This window comes from Carcharodon carcharias, chromosome 7, assembly GCF_017639515.1.
Source record: "Carcharodon carcharias isolate sCarCar2 chromosome 7, sCarCar2.pri, whole genome shotgun sequence".
NCBI classification, from domain to species: domain Eukaryota; kingdom Metazoa; phylum Chordata; class Chondrichthyes; order Lamniformes; family Lamnidae; genus Carcharodon; species Carcharodon carcharias.
Genome location: NC_054473.1, coordinates 156,631,857 through 156,652,958, shown reverse-complemented (window position 1 = coordinate 156,652,958; position 21,102 = coordinate 156,631,857). Strand labels below are relative to the sequence as shown.

General features: G+C 38.5%; 1 protein-coding gene across 4 annotated transcripts in view; it reads right to left on the bottom strand.

Moving 5' to 3' along the window:
- Nucleotides 1–21,102, bottom strand: part of zfpm1 (zinc finger protein, FOG family member 1) — a 233,757-nt gene that overhangs the window by 22,194 nt on the left and 190,461 nt on the right. For all 4 annotated transcript variants that reach the window (XM_041190956.1, XM_041190954.1, XM_041190957.1 and 1 more), the window contains 3 exons: nt 11,615–11,717; nt 2,218–2,445; nt 1,049–1,273 (listed from right to left, as the gene is read on the bottom strand). In XM_041190956.1, coding sequence (XP_041046890.1) covers nt 1,049–1,273; nt 2,218–2,445; nt 11,615–11,717 — 556 coding nt within the window. The remainder of the gene's footprint in view (nt 1–1,048; nt 1,274–2,217; nt 2,446–11,614; nt 11,718–21,102) is intronic.

Genomic DNA, 21,102 nt, shown 5'->3' with positions numbered 1-21,102 from the left:
AAGTGTAAATTGCATCACTTTAGGAATTCCTACAGTTTTTAATTTAAGCGTACTTGGATTCAGAAATTACTTCGTTGGATGATGGCAAATTTGCATCTATTGTTTCGGACATTCCAAAACGTTCAATTATATGTAGGCAACCATTCATAAATTTCACATTTTGCAATTAAACATAGCAAAGAAATTAGTTGTATTGTATTGTATTTAGAATGCAGAAAAGTGCATTATTCTACAATTACAGATGTTACATCATTACTTGGTCAATATCAAAGCAAAAGAAAATAAAAAGCTAAAAAGTAAAGTAAAATTTGTTTCAATAATCTATACTAACTAACTGTAATCCCAGTCACATTTTAGATAATGACTCCGCATCAACTCAGACTTTTCAGGAATTCATCATTACCCAAAGCCTGGATTGCTATTTTGTCACAGAGTTATTGGACATTCAGAATGACTGCCAAATTCTGGTCGTTATGGTATGTATTTTTATTGCTGTTGGCATGTCGTGGAAATCAATTGTATTATCTGTGACCATAATGCTACTAACAGGTCAAACAGAGCCAGAACCTCAAATTATTTGTTCTGGAACACAGGCCATTATTGCCAGGCTTGGAATATGCTGTAGTTAATTGCACAAACAAACTTGTGTTTGAAATTTTGAATTGTTACTGCTAGAGCCTTTATTTTGGATCGCTTAAGGCTGGCTGCAGAAACACTTCCTAAGCGTGCACTAAAGACACAATTGGCAGGTACCATTCCCTGGTGCTAACAACCTTTGACTTGATTATTTGTTACTGACTACTATTTGACTTCAAATTAACACCACCAAATTAGAGCATGCAGTCCTGTAAAGTGTATATACTCATGTAATGAAGATTTGATTTAATTAATATTCACTTCTGTCTCACTATGTGAAGTCTCCAAGCTATTTCTTTTGTTGCCAAATTAGATGGCTATCCAACTCCGATATCCCATTCTATTCCCAGAATATTTCAAATTGAGACCTGCCATATTAAAACCAATCAACCATCGGCTTAAATTTACTTACCACTGTGACTACGAACGTGAATCTCCAGTGAACTGGCACTGGGACAGCTTTTGTTGCATTGTGGGAAGGGACAGATACGCTCATGTGGTGAAGGATCCTTGAGCTTTTCCTCTGTAGGAGTGGATGTAGGTTTCTGCCGGCTGGCACAGTAATACATCAGGTGAGCTTGCAGGTTTCTTTCACTCCGATACCAAATCCCACAAGATTTACAAGGAAAGATGTCCTCTGGAATAATCAGATTTAAAATAAATATTCTGAAGAGCTATGAACACCACACTTTGATAAGTAACCAAAAATTTGCTTTTGATTTTTACGGTGAGCAATTTCTCTATTTTCTTATCTCTCTGGACCATGAGAAAGAGGATGCGAATGTAGTCTGATCCCAGACACCAATTAACAATATGTTAAGCTGCTGTTGAGAAAAAGCAGTCCTGTAGTGACCCTCCCACAGATTCCTTCTTCCCTAAGGAAAAGCACCTATATCACATCAACATGGCTGTGGTAGTCAATTCAACAGCTGTGGGAGTAATTATCAATGCAAACCAATACCCTGCTACAATTCTGCCATGGATCATTTTCACACATAGGTTTAATCTACCACTCAATGATAAAGCTCATTGGAGATTTTGCATACATTTTCAACGCAGCACAAGGAGATTATTTTATCAATAACCATTTAATAAATACTGATATTATTGCTACTCTGAAATATAATATGGCATGCACATAATGAGCTGCTAAATGAAACAAATTCATTTTATAGTACAAATACTGACTTATGAAAAAGTGAAAGAATGAAAAGGATAGCAGCAAGTATTTTACATAGAATACTAACCCATTTTTCTCTTCGAAAACAAAACCCCAAATGCAATATCTGTGCCCACCATCCTTTAATTAGTTTTCCAATTAACCTCTACTGAGAATGTCTCAGCTCTAGCACTTAATATTCAACTGCTTCATTACTTGAGTACTGATGGAGTACTGTTGGGGAGCACCACCTTCTATGTAAGGCCTTAAACTAAGACCCTGCCGTATTTGCTTAATTAACAAGTGATGACACTTCAAAAGTCATTCACTTAGCTTAATCTTCTCTAGTAAATAATGAAATGCCAGAAGAATTTGTTACTGTAACGATTACACATTTTGCTTTTTATTTCACTGGACCTTACTGTTGACAACTGCAGTGGCTAATATCGCAGCCATGCCTGCTTGCTGAGGAAGAAGCTGGATGTCAGAATGTAACGAAGCGGGGTATGTGGTGGCTTGCTCCGAGCACTCCGCAGGCTCCATCTTAACACTTAGATTTAACACAGGGTAACTGTTACTCTGACCAACAATCGCTGTTAAATATTCTCCTTCTGTGATGGGTTTTGTGGTTTTGCACCAGATCTGATTATCTGTAGAGGAAAACAAAACACTTTTGAGAAACAATTCTAAGGTGTTCCAACAGTGCCAGAGGTTGGTAACACACACAAAAAGATTCTATTAATCTGCAGCAGGTAGTACCCTAGCAAGCAAAAAATATGGAGCATATTTCTATTTTTTCCCCCATCCATGTTCTGATTTTGCTCCCTCAGAGTAGAGGGATTAATTTGTAGTGAACATTGTTTCCCCCTGACCCTCCAACTCCAGGTCTTCAAGTTTGGTCTCAACTGAGGGGAGAAGTCACCTTCCTTATCAGAAGTCTCCCTTGGCTCTGATTTTGCTCACAGGGGAGATTGGGGATCCCTATCCTACCCACCCTAGAGTTTCAGGTTTAGCTAACTTGAACACCAGTCAACTGGGAGTGGACCAATGAAGATCATGGGAATGGACCAAGAATCCTCAAGAAGGTGAAGAAATGGGAGAATATTTTTTACCAACACTTGCCTTTCTTAACCTACTTGTACAAACATGGCTGTTGGCTAAGGCAATGTAGGTCAAAGGTTAAAGTCAGTACACAGTGATGCCTGGTGACCAAAACTAGCAACTGTTTTAGTGTTACCTGTCAACATTGTATGGGGCTGCTATTGTTTTAACACCTAACATTGTGACTTTTAATGTTGACAAACCCTACCGCAGCACGTTTACAAGCATAAATGGTACTACAGATAAATACTGACAGTTTTATCATGCACTGGGATCCTATTGGGATATAAGACATTCCAAAGCATTGTAAAATGGAATTTTGTAACCCATTCAGCAATTTTCACATATAATAAGTAGACCAATAGTGCATAAAATTAACTGCTAATTAGCTAAGCAAATTGAAAAACTGTTTGGAAGCATCTTATTCCATTGACTTTTTGCGTTACTCTAACCTACCCATCTGAGTTCAGAGTGGGATTTTCATGGCATCAAAAATTGCCAAAACCCATAAACAAAAGTGAAATTTCTGTTGATTGCTATTGACTTGACATAACTAATGGACTCTAATGGGGCCATGGGGGGTGGGTGCAGTGTTGACTGAGATCATTCTGAACAAAATAACAGTTTAAGTTCCCTAATGGAAAGTCAATTCAATACTTATGCCCTGAGGATGATCTAGCACCAACTGAAAGGTATTAGAGCAATAGAACAGCAAATATCTTCCCTTTCACATTCTAGGTAAATATTAAATGGGAAGCACACAGTGGCTTTAAAAGTAATGTATTTCAAAGGTTAGCTATAGCATCCTGCATATGTAGAAGCCTTTATTAGAATTCATGTGCTTTGAATGCAAACTGGATTCAAGACTCATTTGTAGAATTTTAAGGGATAAAGATGAACCAGTCTTGCTTTCGGATGTCTTGCCAACTTTCAAAATATTAACAAGCCCTCTTCCAATGCTGTGCTTTGTAATGTAGGAAGGCAGCAAGATACCATTGGTACTCATGTAATGCTGGAAAATACCAACAAGGTACAGAATTGTTAAACTGAACTGTTGGCATTGAATAACACAGTCAAGACGGTGATGGATATTAACATTAACCATCAAAGTAGTTAGTATTTAAAAAAAAAACTTATAGTCAGAGAACTGGTGGTGAAAAATAAACACTTGCATTGAAGAAAACAATGAAAAATCAACACAAAATCATTGTAAGTGAAAAGACATGCAACCAATGACTAAAAAGTGGGCTAGAATGTAGTTGAGGTCAGTCATATCATATAAGAGAGCATGAAAGAAGTTCATTTCAGACTAGCAGAAAGTGGGCTGCGGTGTTGAGAGCCAAAGCCAGCAGTCTCTAGCGTGGAGATTGGTGGTTATTGCACTGGGGAAGCAAAAGTAGCATTCAGGGCATGTTGATGTGGGAGGAAGAGTATAAAGACACATTTAGCTAGAATCAGTGGAAGGGGAGAGATGGAGTACAACTGGAGAACTTGACTAGCCAGAGGTCTGGTGGGGAGCAGATAATGTGGTGAATGATTAACTAGGGAAAGAAAAATAACACTGTGTGTCAAATGGAGAATTCATCAACAGCAAGGTTCACTAAAATACTACAACTGTACAAAATTACTGTCAGGCCACATTACAAACCGATTTTTAGTTTAGGATAAAGGTCCAACATATGGCTTCATAAATGTGCAAACGCTTTCTGCAGTACATTGCTTTTCTTGGAAATTTATATCAGCAAACAAAGATCAAGTGCTTGCATAAATTATGGTAACAGTGGTTAAACAGGACTGCAGAATGCACATCTTTTTTAAAGGGGAAAGCGAATCTATGGGGACAAGGTGGTTGGGAGGCAGCAGCAGCTTCTATTTGCAATAGCATCCTGGGACAACTCTTTCAGAAGACGTTGGGGCTGTGGAGCAACTTTGAATGGGTCAGAGAGCTACAGAGCCACAAGCTAAAACCATGGATTTTCCATTGTCATGATTTTTCATCAGTGATGTCTCTGATTGATCTGGCAATAAGTGAGATGAATTGCTTCCAAGTTTAAGGGAACTACTTAATTGATAAATACAAGATTAATCATAGCGGACTATCCACCTTGCTGCTTGTGTAGGATATCTTTAGGATATCACTATTAGGGACAGCAGGAAAACAATATTTAGAACAAGCTTTTTATGCTATGCTGACCTGAAAGTACACTTGGCTAACTTGGGCACCAAGAGGGGAAATAAAGTCTTAAGAGAGATAATGTTCTATAATTTCCACCATGTATAAACAAAGAAACATGATTATTTGAGGGAACCACTACCACATAGCAACATAACCACATCTGTTACTAACCACAAAGGGTTTTTTTCTCTGATAAGTCATTATCACACCTATCTACGAGGCATCCCACTGCTACCACTACTCAAGCTTGGTGGTTGCACCTTTCAGAAAGCAAATAATCTCTACAGGACTAAGCAGAAATCTTACCAGACAATGGAAAAACTCAATAATCATTTTGTTAATCAGTTTTAGAATGAAAAGGAAACCACAAATATCTGTGAATCAGACAACTGAATTGGAACAAAGTTTACTTTTTTTAAACCAGAAATGATTCACTGAGTTTTATTCTGTCATTTTAAGGCATTTATTGCTTATTTTCTTTAGAAGCCCATTTCTTATTCACAATGTACCACTCCAATTTGAATTTCCCAAATTTTGCTATTTCCTTATTTAAAATAGATTTTGTGTAATACTGAAATTAGTAAGTAGTCATTTAAAAAAAATTCTTCATACTTTGATTTTAATATTGGATAGATGCAGCATTGTCCTGTTGTGTTGCATACTAAACATAGCTAAATTAGCTTCCTTAAGAATTCCTATGATACACTGATCACACTCAGGATCATTCTAGAGGAGTTGACCCCATCTCCAGCTCGCCAAGCACCAGAAGTTTCCTACGACAATCCTGAAACTTACAACCCAGCAGAGATGCCACAATTGGTCTCAGTGTATCTCAGCAAGAGAGGGGAGAAAAGAATAATCATCCAGGGTTCACATTCGTAGGCTGGGATCTGGCAGCCCACTCCCCAAGATTGGCGGGGCGGGGTTAAAAGAGTGTGTAAAATTCCAGCCGTAGGTTTTATTCGTACTCCCGCTGGAGAAAGCTACACAGGCATCAGGTAAACATAAAACTGAATATGCCTATGAAGTCTTATCAAATATCCTTCCAACTCTCTGCCTAAATTCACAGGTTAAGAATTTCTACATGGGCAAATTACCAGTGGGCACCCAAGATCCATGGATCCAGAACTGAATTGGAATTACCATCAGCAGCAGAGGGGACATGGAGAACATGGAAACAAAGCTATTAATTGACATCAGGATTCTTTATTATTAGTAGATTAGTGGTTTACAGAAAACAATGCAGAGGTTAAATATTCTGACATTTCCTTATGCATGTATATCATAAAGGTATAGCTTATCATAGCAGAGGAGATTAGAAATTTTAAGAGATGGACACATTTCCGGTAGATAAAGCTACCAAAGGACATGGAAGATAAGTGTGCAGGGGAGTGTTTTGGGACTGATTCAGTGTGATGGAAACAACTGTTTCCAGTATCATATAGTCCTATGTTCCACAGCAAGTTTCAGAACATTTGATGTTTGGTGGGGTGGTGGTGCTGGAGGCAGTGGAAGGGTGGGAGTCAAGTATGTTTACTGATACATCACAGGTACCCCGCTCCCTTGAGATTATTTAATTATATTAAGGAGTCAGGGAGGTAATTCCCCAGATCTCATTTCCCCAAACTGTCACGAAAAGTTCTTGCCTCTCTCACAAGTTGGCATTACTAATGGTTAGGAAAGATGGTGCACACAATTGTTGAGGCGAATGAACATTCCTGGGCCTGACAGCCTTTCCTTTCATGACTTTAGAACAAAAAGCAAACAAAACTTGGGATTTTTTTAAATTAAAAAGATCTTGCTATCCATAGTATAGTAAAGGAAGGAGGCAGCCTATTCCAATAAATGAAATGAAGCCGTTACCAGCTGTAAGCAAATGTGCTCACTGCTGCATTTATTTATTTAACAAAGTATCACAGACTAATTTTGAAATGTGTAAATCTTTAAAGAACAATAGGTAAGGCTGTGAATGGTGGTGGACAATTTAACAACTAACAGGAGGTGGAGGAGGCTCCACAAATATCCCCATCTTCAATAATGAGAGAGCCCAGCACATCAGTGCTGAAGACTGAAACATTTGCAACAATCTTCAGCCAGAAGTGCCAAGTGAATGATCTATCTCAGCTTCCTCCTGACATCCCCAACATTGCAGATGCCAGTCTTCAGCCAATTCAATTCGCTCTATGTGATATCAAGAAATGGCTGAAGGCACTGGATACTGCAAAGGCTATGGGCCCTGACAACATTCTGGCAACAGTACTGAAGATTTATGCTCCAGAGCTTGCCGCACCCTTAGCCAAGCTGTTCCAGTACAACTACAACGCTGGCATCTACCATGCAATGCAGAAAATTGCCCAATTCGGTTCAGTCCACAAAAAGGAACACAAATCCAACCTGGCCACTTACCACCCCATCAGTCTACTCACGAACATCAGCAAAGTGATGGAAAGGGTCATCAACAGTTCTGTCAAGCGGCACTTACTCAGCAACAACCTGCTCACTGATGCTCAGTTTGGTTTCTGCCAGGGCCACTCAGCTCCTGGCCTCAATACAGCCTTGGTCCAAACATGGATAAAAGAATTGAACTCGATGAGGTGAGAGTGACTGCTCTTGACATTAAGACAGCGTTTGACCAAGTGTGGCATTATGCAGCTCTAGCAGAACTGGAGTCAATGGGTATCAGGGGGAAAACTCTCTACTAGTTGGAGTCAAACCTAGCACAATGGAAGATGGTTGTGGTTGTTGCAGGTCACTCATTTCAGTTCCAGGACATCACTGCAAGGAATTCTTCAAGGTAGTGCCCAAGGTCCAAACAGCTTTAGCCACTTCATCAATGACCTTCTCTCCATCATAATGTCAGAACTGGCAATGTTCACTGACGATTGCAGCAGCATTCATCATTCCTCAAATGCCGAAGCAGTCTGGGTCCATATGCAGCAAGGCCTGGATAACATTCAGGCTTGGACTGATAAGTGGCAAGTAACATTCACACCACACAAGTGCCCCAGGCAATGACCGTCTCCAACAAGAGGGAATCTAATTATCTTTCCTTGGCATTCAAAGGCATTACCATTACAGCATTTCCCACTATCAACATCCTGGGGGGGTTACCATTGACCAGAAACTGAACTGAGCTAACCATATAAATACTGTGGCTACAATACTGTGATCAGCTGGGAATTCAGTAGCAAGTAATTCACCTCCTGACTCCCCAAAGCCTGTCCACTATTTACAAGGCATAAATCAGGAGTGCGATGGGATACACTCCAGCAGCTCCAACAACACTCAAGAAGCTTGACACCATCCAAGACAAAACAGCCCGCTTGACTGGCACCCCGTCAATATTCATTCGCACCCCGTCAATATTCATTCCCTCCGCCACTGATGCACAGTGGCTGCAGTGTGGGCCATCTACAAGATTCACTACAGCAACTTACCAAGGGTCCTTCAACAGCATCTTCCAAACCCAGGGTCTCTACCACCTAGAAGGATATGGGCAGCAGATGTTTGGGAACAGCAACATCTGCAATTTTCCCTCCAAGCCATCCTGACTTGGAACTACATCTCCATTCTTTCACTGTTGCTTTGTCAAAATCCTGGAACTCCCTTCCTAACCATATGGATTGCTGCGGTTCAAGAAGGCAACTCACCACCACCTTCTCAAGGGCAATTAGAGATGGCCAGTGATGCCCACATCCCATGAACAAATGCATTTAAAAAAACTGTACTTATTGAAGATCAAGGGCTTGAATTTAGATACTAATCTTGTCATGAGGCACATACAAGAAACACTAATAATTTAATAAATTAACCATTACAAACTAAAACATCTTTTAACATATAAGCAGGGCTCATCTTTTGCTATCCATGCATTTTTGTCTCTCCCATTTGAATTAGGTCCATCATTAGCCTGCAGCAGCAAACCATATTTTCTATCCTGACTTTCAAAAGGAACCTGAATGTCAATAAAGGGAAGTTACACAGTGTGCGTATACATTTCAAATAACAAAGTGGTTGTTTTGTATAAATCCTCAGGAAGGTCATCCATCCAGTAGTCAAGGGAAGTGATGGAAAGTCTTTTGCACCTGATAATGGAAAGTCCCAGACTGATAAGTTATCTGGAAAGATCACAATGGGCTGTTTGAAATGGTCAAAAAAACCTTTAATTTCAAAATAAAATTGATTGGTGCTGGTTGGAGAACTTGCCCAAATACAAACCACCCTATTGTGATTTGAGCTATCTGGGCACTTACTTGGTGACAAAAAGTGAACAATGCTCAAATGCTTGGTGGTAGATGATCAAGTGAATGTGGAAAGATTGAGGAGCACTCAGACTAAGCATCTAATGATGCACAAGCACCTTTGATCTCCCCATTAAGAAAGAGCAAACCAATGCCTGTATTGACTCCTGCTCATGTATTGTTTTTAGAAAAAGCTTTTCATAAAATCTGGTCAAATATTTATACAGGTAAAAGCATTCTTGACAATTAGGAAGTTATTAGTTTAAGATAGTGCTTATGCATATATAGATGAACAAAACACAATGACGATTCTAAAAAGAAATATAGTACCTGAAGAGAGGCTGGAACATCTGCCTCTTGCTGGTGATTTTAAAAGTTATTGGGCCATAATTTGCTTTAATATGGCATCTAACGGTGTATGCCATTACTTAGATTTTCCCCCTGCATATTTAGGTTTTAACATCTTTCTACGTAGCAATTTGCTGAAAATGCGAGTTGATAATGTGACAGTGAGGGAAAACGGGCATCTGAGACCCAAGTGAATAGGGCAAACAATTATTTCGATTGAAAGGTTGTGAAAATAAGCAGCACAAGGACAGAGAAGAAAGTGCAAATTAGAATGGGTCAATTCAGTCAGCCAGATTTTGGTGTATAACGATGAGGTTAGCAGCACACCCCATTATTAAACTGGATAGCAACTTCCAGTGGCCGCACATGTGCAGAGAAACATGGAAATGAGGAAGCTGTCTGAGTTGCATTGCTCTTAAAGCTGCATGAGAGTGGTATCGCGCTGAGACTCGTCATTGAAACATATGGGTAGTGTTGAGAGATAAATACCCACTAAACTTGCCGAAAAAGTTATGGCTTGTCTATTTTAGTTAAGTAAATTTTTATTGCAATGTTAAGCCTCAACTGCTGTCAAACAACCTTGCTGGCACTAAAAACTCATATATACATGTGTGCTACGCCATTCCTTCAAATTTGCATTATTGTTAGAGATTTAAAATAATTAAAATAAATACATAAAAATAACTTTATCTTTGTCTCTCCTATCTCTCTCTTACAATCCCACTTTCTTTACATCTCTTTATTTTCTCTGTACTGATTTGACACTGAATTAAATATCTTAACTGCCACTTTCTGAATGTGCTGCTCGTAAACCATTCTTCAAACAATTTGATTAAGGAGATACACAATTGGCTGCCCTATCCCAGGGCCCTGTAGAGAGCAGAATGCTTTTTGGTTCTCCAATTACAGCAAATTTCAGTTCACAATCCCACAGAATTTCTGTGGGCAAATGCAAATATAACAAACGGCATGTGCCATTCATTCACTGCAACATCTAGTCCAATATCAAATCAGGTATAGAAGAAGAAATAAGGAGGGGAAAAGAAAAGAGAATGAGTGAAAAAGAGGCAGACAATGAAAACTTAAATACAAAAATTTCAAGCAATTAAAACCTGACAAAATGAAACTCCACACTTACAAATGTTAATTTTCAGTGCCTGAGGGGTTGATTGGCATTAATTAACATTTAACATGTCATCTAACTCAAAATCATCTGACTCAACTTTGTGGCAAGTTTATTTGATATCTCCCGTATAAATAAAGCTACTTCACACCATCCAAGACATTTCCATACAAGGGCAATGCATTCCAGATGCTGGAAATCATAAATAAAAACTAAAAATTCTGTAAATACTCAGGTGTGGGAACATCTGAGGAGAGGGGAACAGTTAATGTTTCAGGCCGGTGACCTTTCACCAGAACAGCAGTTCTGACAGGAGATCAACCCCAAATTTTAACTCGGTTTCTCTCTCCACGACGTCAGGTCTAATGAGCAAATTTCAAACGTTTTCTATTTTTACTGCACTTCAGACAGCAATATGATATTTTTGCAAAGCCAACAGTGGGATGGTGCAATTTGGACAGCGACATGTGGATATTTGAGTTTAACCGTGCATCTGTGATTCACCTGAAGTTGTTTTACTGTTTATGCAAGTTGCATTAGTCTCACTGTTATTTTGAGAGCAAAATCTAGCCCACTGATGCATAAAGTTAATGTTGGCAGGTGGGAAGATTTTCAGTTAGAACATTCTCCCTTCCGATGTATACAGTTAGCTTATGCAGCAAACTAATTCGTACTCTCAATTGCATAATGCAATTTGTTTCCAATTGACTTGATCATTGAAAGTTTTCCTTCCTACAAGTTTTCAAACTATCAGAAAGGCAGTAAGTTTAACCAAAACTAAATTTAGACAATATATTATACTCTTAAGAGTTGATGGAAAGAACACACACCTTTGCAGTAGATGGCGCAATTAGCCAATTCTTCATTCATCGTTACTTTCAGTTGTCTTAACCAGCAACATTCATCTTTCAACTGCAGGGTTGCAGGAACATACTGTGAGGGGAGAAAATAACTAGTTTAGGAAACTGCTTTCCTATTTGACAATAGTTTTTGACATAAATTTGACATTGCACAAAATACAGCTTTGGTTGCCAATTTTGTTCATACAATGTCAATGATCATAAGCCAATTTAGGGCATTTATACGACTTTAGCATCTGTTTGAAACAATTTTATTTTGGACTAATGCTAATCTTTTTGTGTAAATGCAGGCTGAAGTCCAGAGTCAGGTACCAGCAACATAACTTACATTGATATAGCACCTTTAACGTAATAAAGCATCCCAAGGCGCTGCACAGGAGCACTACAAAATATGACACCAAACCACATAGAGATATCAGGGCAGATGGCCAAAAGCTTAGTCAAAGAGTTAAGTCTTAAGGAGTGCCTTAAAGGAGAAAAGGCGGGTAGAGGCACAGAGAGGTGTAAGGAGGAAAAAGCAGTGTTTATGGCCTCGGAAACTGAAGCTGCCAATGGTGGAGTGGTTAAAAATCAGCGATGATTAAGAGGCCAGAATTAGATAAGTGCAAACATCTTCGAGGGTAGTGGAGGGCTGGAGGAGTTTACAAAAAGTTGGGAAAAGTGAGACCATAGAGAGATTTGAAAACAAAGATGAGAATTTTAACATCAAGACATTGATCCCCTGTCAAACAATACAGGTCAGGGATGGTAGACGAACAGGACTTGATGGTCTGAAGACATGGATATCAGAGTTTTGGATGGCCTCAAGTTTACAGAGGGTAGAGCAAGGGAGACCAGTCAGGAGTGCATTGGCATAGTCAAGTTTATCATTGGGGAACAAAGACATGAGTGAGGGTTTCAGCAGCAGGTCAGTGAAGTTGAAGTTACGGAGATGGAAATAAGCATTCTTAACGATGGTCCACATGTGTGGTTGGAAGCTTATCCGAGTCAAATTGGACACCAAGGTTGAGAACAGTCTGGTTTGTCTCAAACTGTAGGCATTGAGGGGGATGAAGTCAGCAGCTAGGAAACAGAATTTGGAGTAGGGACCAAAAATGATGTCTTCAGTCTTCCTAATTTTCAACTGGAGAGAATTTCTGCTCAAAAGCACTGGACACCCAAATTGAATGCAGGAGTTTCCCTCCACTTTGTTGTGAAGTCAGACTGAGTCTGACCACTGATTTAGCATCAGTGTGAAGTGGAGGTCGCTTTCCATCATTGTCAAGATTTTAATGTAAATGCACCCTGAAATCAAGTCAAATAGTATAATCTCTTATAGCAAATTCTTTTTGGAGGCTCAGTTTCACCATCTTATGACATTCTTGGGAAACTTTGACTCAAGTCAATGCTTTCAGTCAATGACAGGGGCATCTTATCAATACATATTCTATTTGAAATATACTTAGCCTATTTTTAAATTGTCTATATATGTCAGCTCTTAGGGACAAAGATTTAGAAAATATTGCATTAAAAAACTGAATAACTTATGCACTCTATTGCTTCATCCTACTCATGAAAATGTGATGATCTTCATTTTTCAATGACTGGCTAATTTGGCCAGAAAGTAAAAATTCCAAGAGTCATGACAATGTATCAGAATGTGCTATAGAATCATGTTGTGCACAATTCCTTTCATAGTGCTTTCGATATCTTAAAAAAAAACCTGGTTTACCTGCCACTATTTCTAAAATGGTCCCACCTGGATGCATCTTTGTGCTGGGAAATGATTATTGAAAAGAGATTTTTAGTTAAAAAGCTCAGTAAATAAAAAAAGTGCCACACAACAGAGTTTATGAGATTCTCCATCTTTGATGGAAGTAATTTGTAATAACAAAATAAAAACTTTTCACAGTATAGGACTAAGCTCTCAGCCACAAGATGGCACCAATGACAGCTTTTCCTTAGATTTAGTTTAGTTCTTTCTCCTGTCCAAGATAAATGTTACAAAATTTCACAATTCAGAAATACAGTTTTCAGCCAGAGTAAAAGGAATAAATGGATCTCGATTTCAAAACAAAATAAAAACAGAGAATGCTTCTTAAGTTGAGGTCATCGGACTGGAATGAACAAGGATTTCTATACAGCAAGATTAGGTTTACTTACTATAGATGTCGGCATATAAGTTGATCTTTGATGCCTCAAAAAATCCCTCCAAAAACAAGGGTAGGCTTATATGCCAAGTATAGAAGTGCTGATGGTTGCCATCTCTGTCTTTCGTCACGGTGGGTCTGCTCCCATGCATCATTGCAACACAGCCCATATCGCCTATTTGATCCCTTGCACCCATTTATAAGGTACTGATAAATAAAATATACATTGTGGGGTGAAAAATTGAAGCTGCCTACTAATGCAAGTATAACATGGTATGGCTGAAAAGTTAGGAGGGTGTCGACTTATTCTCCGAGTTGATGCGAAAGCATGATTTTTGGGGCGAAAAAAATGACATTGGTCGACTTATACACTATAGTATATTGAAATGAGTTTTCTTGGTAAATTATTGTGCAAAAAATACAAAAACAGACCACAAGAGGGATCTGAATGATATAATTTATAAAAATAACAGTTGCAGCATCAATGATGAAGGCTATTACCCTAAAGTTTTACAACGGCAGCACTTCAAGTATTCCTGCACTTTGTGTAAATGTTGTCAGCCCATACCTATTGGCATCCTGGATTCAAATTCTCATGGATCCTAACAACGCCTCTCAAAGGCACAGCCAAACATGGTCCTACCGGACCACAACAGACTTATGCTGGGACTGGTGGGGCACCAGACAAAACAAAGGCGTTGATACTTACAGGCTACGATTGGATTCTAATGGCAAAATAAATTTTATGTCTCTACCATTTTAATTCAGATCTTATCCCAGGCAAAGCAGCAATTTAAGAAACAGATCAAAAGTTTGATGTTTTAATAGTATCACAATAGTAATAAAAAGAAATGTAGTAATAGGTACTGAATTCGATTATTGTTATTGTTACGTTATTATGTATGGAAGCCAAATGTTAAAAAGAGAAGCTAATTATACCTTCCATTAAACCACACATTTACATAAAAAATGTATTGTAATGCAAATAATATCTTTGACAAGTTTTGATTCGATAAAAGATTACAGGAAAATTGGACCAGGTTGGTAGTTCACTCAGAAAACCAGCACAGGCACCATGGGCTGAATAACCTCCTAAATTTATAAAGGATCTAACCACCTCCCCTTAACAATCACCAGCATTACCATCACTAAATTCCCCACCAGCAATTTCCTGGGAGTCACTATTAATCAGAAACTTAACTGGACCAGCTGTATAATTTCTGTAGCTATAAGAAGTCAGAGGCTGGGCATTACCTCTCCCCAGCTCTCCAATGTTATCACCTGGCTTTGAAATATATCACCATTTTGTCAAAATCATGGAACTCTCTAACATCACTGTGGGAGCACTGACATCGGCTGACGGCATCTGTAGACCAATACTTTCTCAAGGGCAACTGCAGGTAGACCATAAATGCTGACCATACCAGCTGCCCACATCTGATAAACAAAAAAAAATCTATGATTCTAGGTTATGGTACATTGAGCAGTGCACATAAGCAGCATTTGATTAGCTGTGAAATACATAGATTTTAATAAACACTCCCCTCACCAAAAATGCATCAAAATGAATATGTCTTTATACTTTGCAAACCTAGTTATTTTCTAGTCCCTGGCCTTGCTCTTCTATCAGCTTCTGAAATTACTCAATGCTTGACAATGATGCTGACATTTGCAATCCTGAAATCTTTCACATCCTTTTCCTATGAATGTTAATGATTGTGAAAATTTTAATCTGGGATGATCCCTGAGCTGTTGCTGAGCTTTTGATATGAAATCTAATTATTCAGCCTCAAACCAAGAGCTACAGTCATCTCTGAGAACTCGTCAGTGCAGTAGCCAGAGTTCAAAGCCAGATGTAATATCCAACATTCACCGCACAACTTAAACCTTTTACCAAAAATAATGTCGTTTGTCAACTTGTATTTCAAAAACCAAATTACAGCAGATGCTCAAGAGAACCTTCCATTATTTTTAAAACCAAACCTTAGTCAAGAAAATTGGTAATTGGCTTGCAACCACCTTTTTGGCCATTCTTAATTGTTTACCACTTTGGGGGTGGTTAGGATGGGAGGGAAAAGAAATTCAGTTTAGTCAAAGACTTTTGTTGTAAAGGTACATTATTACTTTAGAAGAAACTGAACAACCATGGATGCATGAAATCAGATACACTGCCCATTGTCTGATGCTGTAGTCACTGGTACACAGTAGGGTCTGCTGGTAGTCTGAGGTATTTTGTGGATGTGATATAGGTCCGTCTACATAGAGTTAAGCACCAAACATCTTGCATCTTAACAGCCTCCTTCTGCCTGTTGCTGGATTTCCAGAGGCCACTGCAGCAAGATTCTAATTAGAAGAGTCACAATTTAGATGCATCAAAACTAGTTACACAACATTATCTACATTCTCATCCTAATGAATTTCTTTGTCATTTACATTAGCTACCAAACATTAGTTCATCATTAAATAACAAAATAACCTGATATTCTATTTATTGCCCACTATGGATATGGGCTTTCTTGATTTTTGATTGTAGTTCAATTTTCACATGCAATGCACTTACCAGCCTATCTTCAATTGTTTTCTAATCTGGCTTCTTCCATGATGCAGGGTGCAATGGGCATGAGAATCCCAAGACATTCATGGAAGGTCAAATGAACCCATTGGGCTAAAAAAATCTCTTAGCAGCCAGGAGATAACATTTTTAAAAAAAAGTAAAGTATACTTGAAGGCCTGGGAGAGGGGAAATATGGGATGAAAATTGAAAAAGTTGAAAATACTCAGCAGATCTATAGCCTTTGTGGAAAAGAAGCAGAGTTAATAGGCAGAATCTTACCGCCATAGGTTCTGGTGAAAGGGTTCAGGTTCAGAACCCAACCTCCATTTAATTAGAAGGTATTTAGTTGCTCTTTGCCAGCTCCAGCTCCCGTAACAATTAGGAAGGAGGCGTGGGGGTTGCACAGTCATTCTCTCAGTAGGAAGGTTTCTAATTAAAGTGACCAAAGCACGTTTCAGGAAAACTCACCAGCATTTGGACTTTTCAGGGCTCAGCACAAACACGAATGGAGATATGTCCTGGAAAGAGTGCTACAAACAGTAACATCTCACCTGGCCATGGTTGGAGTTCTTCTGAGAGGCTGATTAAACACTTCCCAGCTTGTCAGTTTCACCAACGAAGCTCACTTTGCATTCGCTTCCCCCAACGTGCCATGTTGAAGACAGTGGGACTACTCCACAGTTGGGAAGAGGAATACCATGTGCAATATCACTCCTACTCACTTTAAGTACTTCAGCTTGCTTCCTGCTTCAGTCATGGGTTGGCCGGGGGTTGGGGGGGGAGATCTTCATGACCAACATGACCTTGGGAAAGATTGAAGGAGGTGGAAACACAACAGATACTATTCCGATACCATTTTCTGCAATTTTCCTGGCTCCCTGACCCTGAAACTGCCTCATCCAGCCTGGGAAAATTCCACCCAGCCAAGGTTGGTGGCCCTTTTTTTGGGGAGAGTGGGGGAGATAAGTGTAAGAGGAGTACTGAGAAATGACAAGGTGCCCCAAAAAAAAGGTCTGTACAATGAAATTTATTGCCACTTTTTATAAAAAGGCAGCACCGATCACACATAATCACAGAAGGAATATAAGAAAAGGCAGTGCAAATTATTAATGGCACTGTGAATATCAATTTCATGTCAGTGCGCAGATGCAAATTTACTTGGTTGTGCAAGGCAAGAGGGAAAACCTCGTTCATCACAACATCACAGAAGTTATTCAATTAGCACAGTAACGGTCTTTCAAATCTACCAGCTCTTTTATGGACTATAGTGAATCATTGAACTCTTGCTAAAACACACCTTTAACTAAGATTGTAAATTATTTTCCAGAATCCAATTTTAAAAATTATAGCATATAACTACATAAGAATTAAAACTGAGTTTACCATAAAGAGCAATATGTTCATTAAAAACCTAAGTTACATTTTTTAACATGATTGTTCAAGAATCTCGTATAATGATCATAGCAGAGTGTGTCAAGCAAACCTTGCTGGCTGCTGAAATAGTGCAGGTTACCAAAAATTGCCCAAAATAACACAGATTTCAATATATACAGTCATGACTTGGGAAGTTATAAACATTTACATCAACAAGCAAAAGTGACTTCTTAAACTACAGTATGAAAAATTATCTATAAATGTATGTCTATTTTAAGTGCATCTTTTAATTTTGACAAAATTTGGAACTTCTTGTACATTTAACACTATCAGCTCTTCAGTCAAATTATTCTCTAGGTTCAAAATATGGCCACTGGTATCCGGGCTTACAAAAGATTCCATATTTTTCAAGAGTTGAAGGAAAACTATGACAAGAACATAGTGCTGGTAATATTAACCAGGCCGTCTCAAATGCATATCATACACAAACATGTTCCATACCACATCTTTATCATCTGCTTATCACTAATTTATCAGGTTTCTCCTGATGCACTAGTGCCTCAGATACTTAAAACTTGCTGAGCTGCTTAATTTATCACACTTTGTAGTTCTGGAAAGCATCCATCAAACAGTTGAGTTTCTTTAGAAGGAAAAGAAATTTTTAAGAGTTTTTAGGAAACTTCACAGATAACATGAAAAGAACATTTAACTGCAATGTAATATCAGAAAGCTGTGATATGAAGCAACTTGCACAATCAAGCAACTCAGAGGAAAATAGGTTGCCAAAAACTACAATGTGATGATTGGAGAACTTTAACAATCAAACTTGAAAGTAGATTATCTTTAAAACTGTTGAAGTAACACATGAGATGAAAATGAAATGTCCATAAGAGAAAAAATTATAAAATTGCCATTAATTACTCCATTACATAATCAGAAGGTTTTTTGACCTCAAAAGTCATAGCTGCCAAATTAACACAAGTGCCTTATGTTTCCTTCTTTTGAGCAGCAAGTAATGTACAACTTATATTACTGCACCGGCAGCTGGTGGTGGTCTCATACCAAAAGTAAAATGGTATAATTCAGATCAGTAACACTACATGAAATTACCCGATTAAAAGAATTACACTATAATAGTGGTTAAAAATTCAGATTTCAATTATATAATAGCAAATTTGTATCAAGTTCCAAAACAAATCACCCAGAAGGAATTACTTTACATTAAACTATAAACGAGACTACAGCCCGGCATGGGAAAGGTCAGTTGTGTTTCAAATAGAACGCATGCTTAGAAAATAAACTTTGCCAGGGTAAGTTTTCTCTTTCCTTATTACTTCACCACTACATACTAATCAAAGTTAAATACACAATGGGCCTCAATATAGAACCAATTATCTGTTTTTTTTTTTAAATATTCATTTATGAGATGTGAGCATTGCTGGCAAGGCCAGCATCTTTCCCACCCTTAATTGCCTTTGAACTGAGTGGCTTGTGAGGCCATTTTCAGATGGCAGTTAAGAGTCAATCACATTGCAATGGTTGCAATGTTAATCACACCTGGGCCAGGCCAGGTAAGGATAGCAGATTTATTTCCCTAAAGGATATTAGTGGATCAGACAGGTTTTTTACGACAATCGACGATAGTTTCATGGTCACCATCCCTGAGACTAGCCTTATATTCCAGATTTATTAATTGAATTTTAAATTCCACCAGCTGCTATAGTGAGATTTGAACCAGTGTCCCCAGAACATTAGCTTGGGCTCTGGATTAATAGTCCAGCGATATTACCATTATACCACCACCTCCCCCCTCAATGGGATAAAAGGAAAAGGGAAGTCTCTCATCGTCTGCATTTTACTTACATACTTGAGTTAGGGAGTGTTCTACTGTGACTCTTTTACCCCTTTATATTCTGTCCTCTCTTTCCCACACTTTCCAAACTTTTACTGATCTTTTCATTCCTTAATTACTCCTGCTTTGGTTTTATCCAAGTTATTTCAAGGCTTCCTCTTTCTGCTTAGCTTGTATTTCCTCGTTAGCTTACTCACACAAGCAGAAAAGTGGAATAAAGATGAAGCTGAAAGTGCTGCCAATGGCCCAGTTAGGTTATCCAATGAGTAAGTGAATTCTGCAGACCTGGAAGTTCCAACATTCAATTCCAAGTCTACACTATGTTGACTGATACCAACAGAGAGATGTGGTGTAACTGGCATTAACGCTACTGTATGAGAAAAGGAAAACTCCACAGAATTCCCATTTGAGCCATCTTCCTGGAAATGCACAGATAATGACAGGTGGTAACATCTATAACAGAACTATTAGTCCTGTTTCAGATTAGATGAATCACTATATTGCATATTTGCTCTTAATTAGGAATTTGTAGCTGATCAATATTGTGACAATTCTAATTTGGACTGTTTTATGGGAAGGCAGGAGTAGGATAAGATGTAAAATACATAAAGTGGTCTGCAGTTTAAAAAGGAAATGATTCATTGCTGTTATGTCAATTGCTTGAAGGCTGCACACCCACATCAAGACAAAACACCTCAACTCTTTTGGTAAATAATAATTTAGGACCAAGCAAGTTGTATCATCTAACAAAGGCAGTAGATGATATGCCTGTTCAGGCAATTGAAATAATTAATATCTATCACCAGGATGTCATGTACCTATACTTACAGTCTATAGACTCTGTAATTGCCTTGTCAGGAACAAGATTCTTGCAGCTTTGCTTGGTTATGAAATTACAAATTGTTTATCAGGATTTTGAAAAGCCAACATAGTGCCCTCCTGTATTCTGTTTTTGGTTAATACTTCTGATTAATTATGGATGTAGCATTTTATCTTCCTTTTGGATTGGTTCAATAACAAAAGAGAGGCTTAAAAACTAGTAATGTGCCCCACATTATTAGCTTCCTTCTCACTCTGCCCCTGTGCTTTCTGCTTATTTGTCAGGATATGAGTAACACAAGAAAGGCTTGCAGGTTTACTGCCCATCTCTAGTTTCCCCGATAAGGTAATAGTGGGGCTTCTTGAATGATTCCAATCTTAGCGCTAATGGTGCTTGATAGCAAATTCCTGAACAGTGGCCTGGCAATACTGAAAGGATGGTGTGTGATTTGATCATCCAAGTTAGAATGGTGTGTGATTTGAAGGTTGTGTTCCCACAATATTGTTGCTTTTGTCCTTTTTGATCATAAACACCATGGAGAGGGAGCTACTGTTGAAATTATCATGGTGAGTTGCTGTAGTATATCCTGTAGGTCATGCATCACAGTGCACCAGTGAAAGTGGGGGTGGAAATCAAGTCCAGTGGCAGGAGCACTGATCAAGTGAAATGCTGGAAAGCTTCTAGAGTGTGGCTATGGCTGCATCTGAGTAAGCATTCCAGCATACTCAA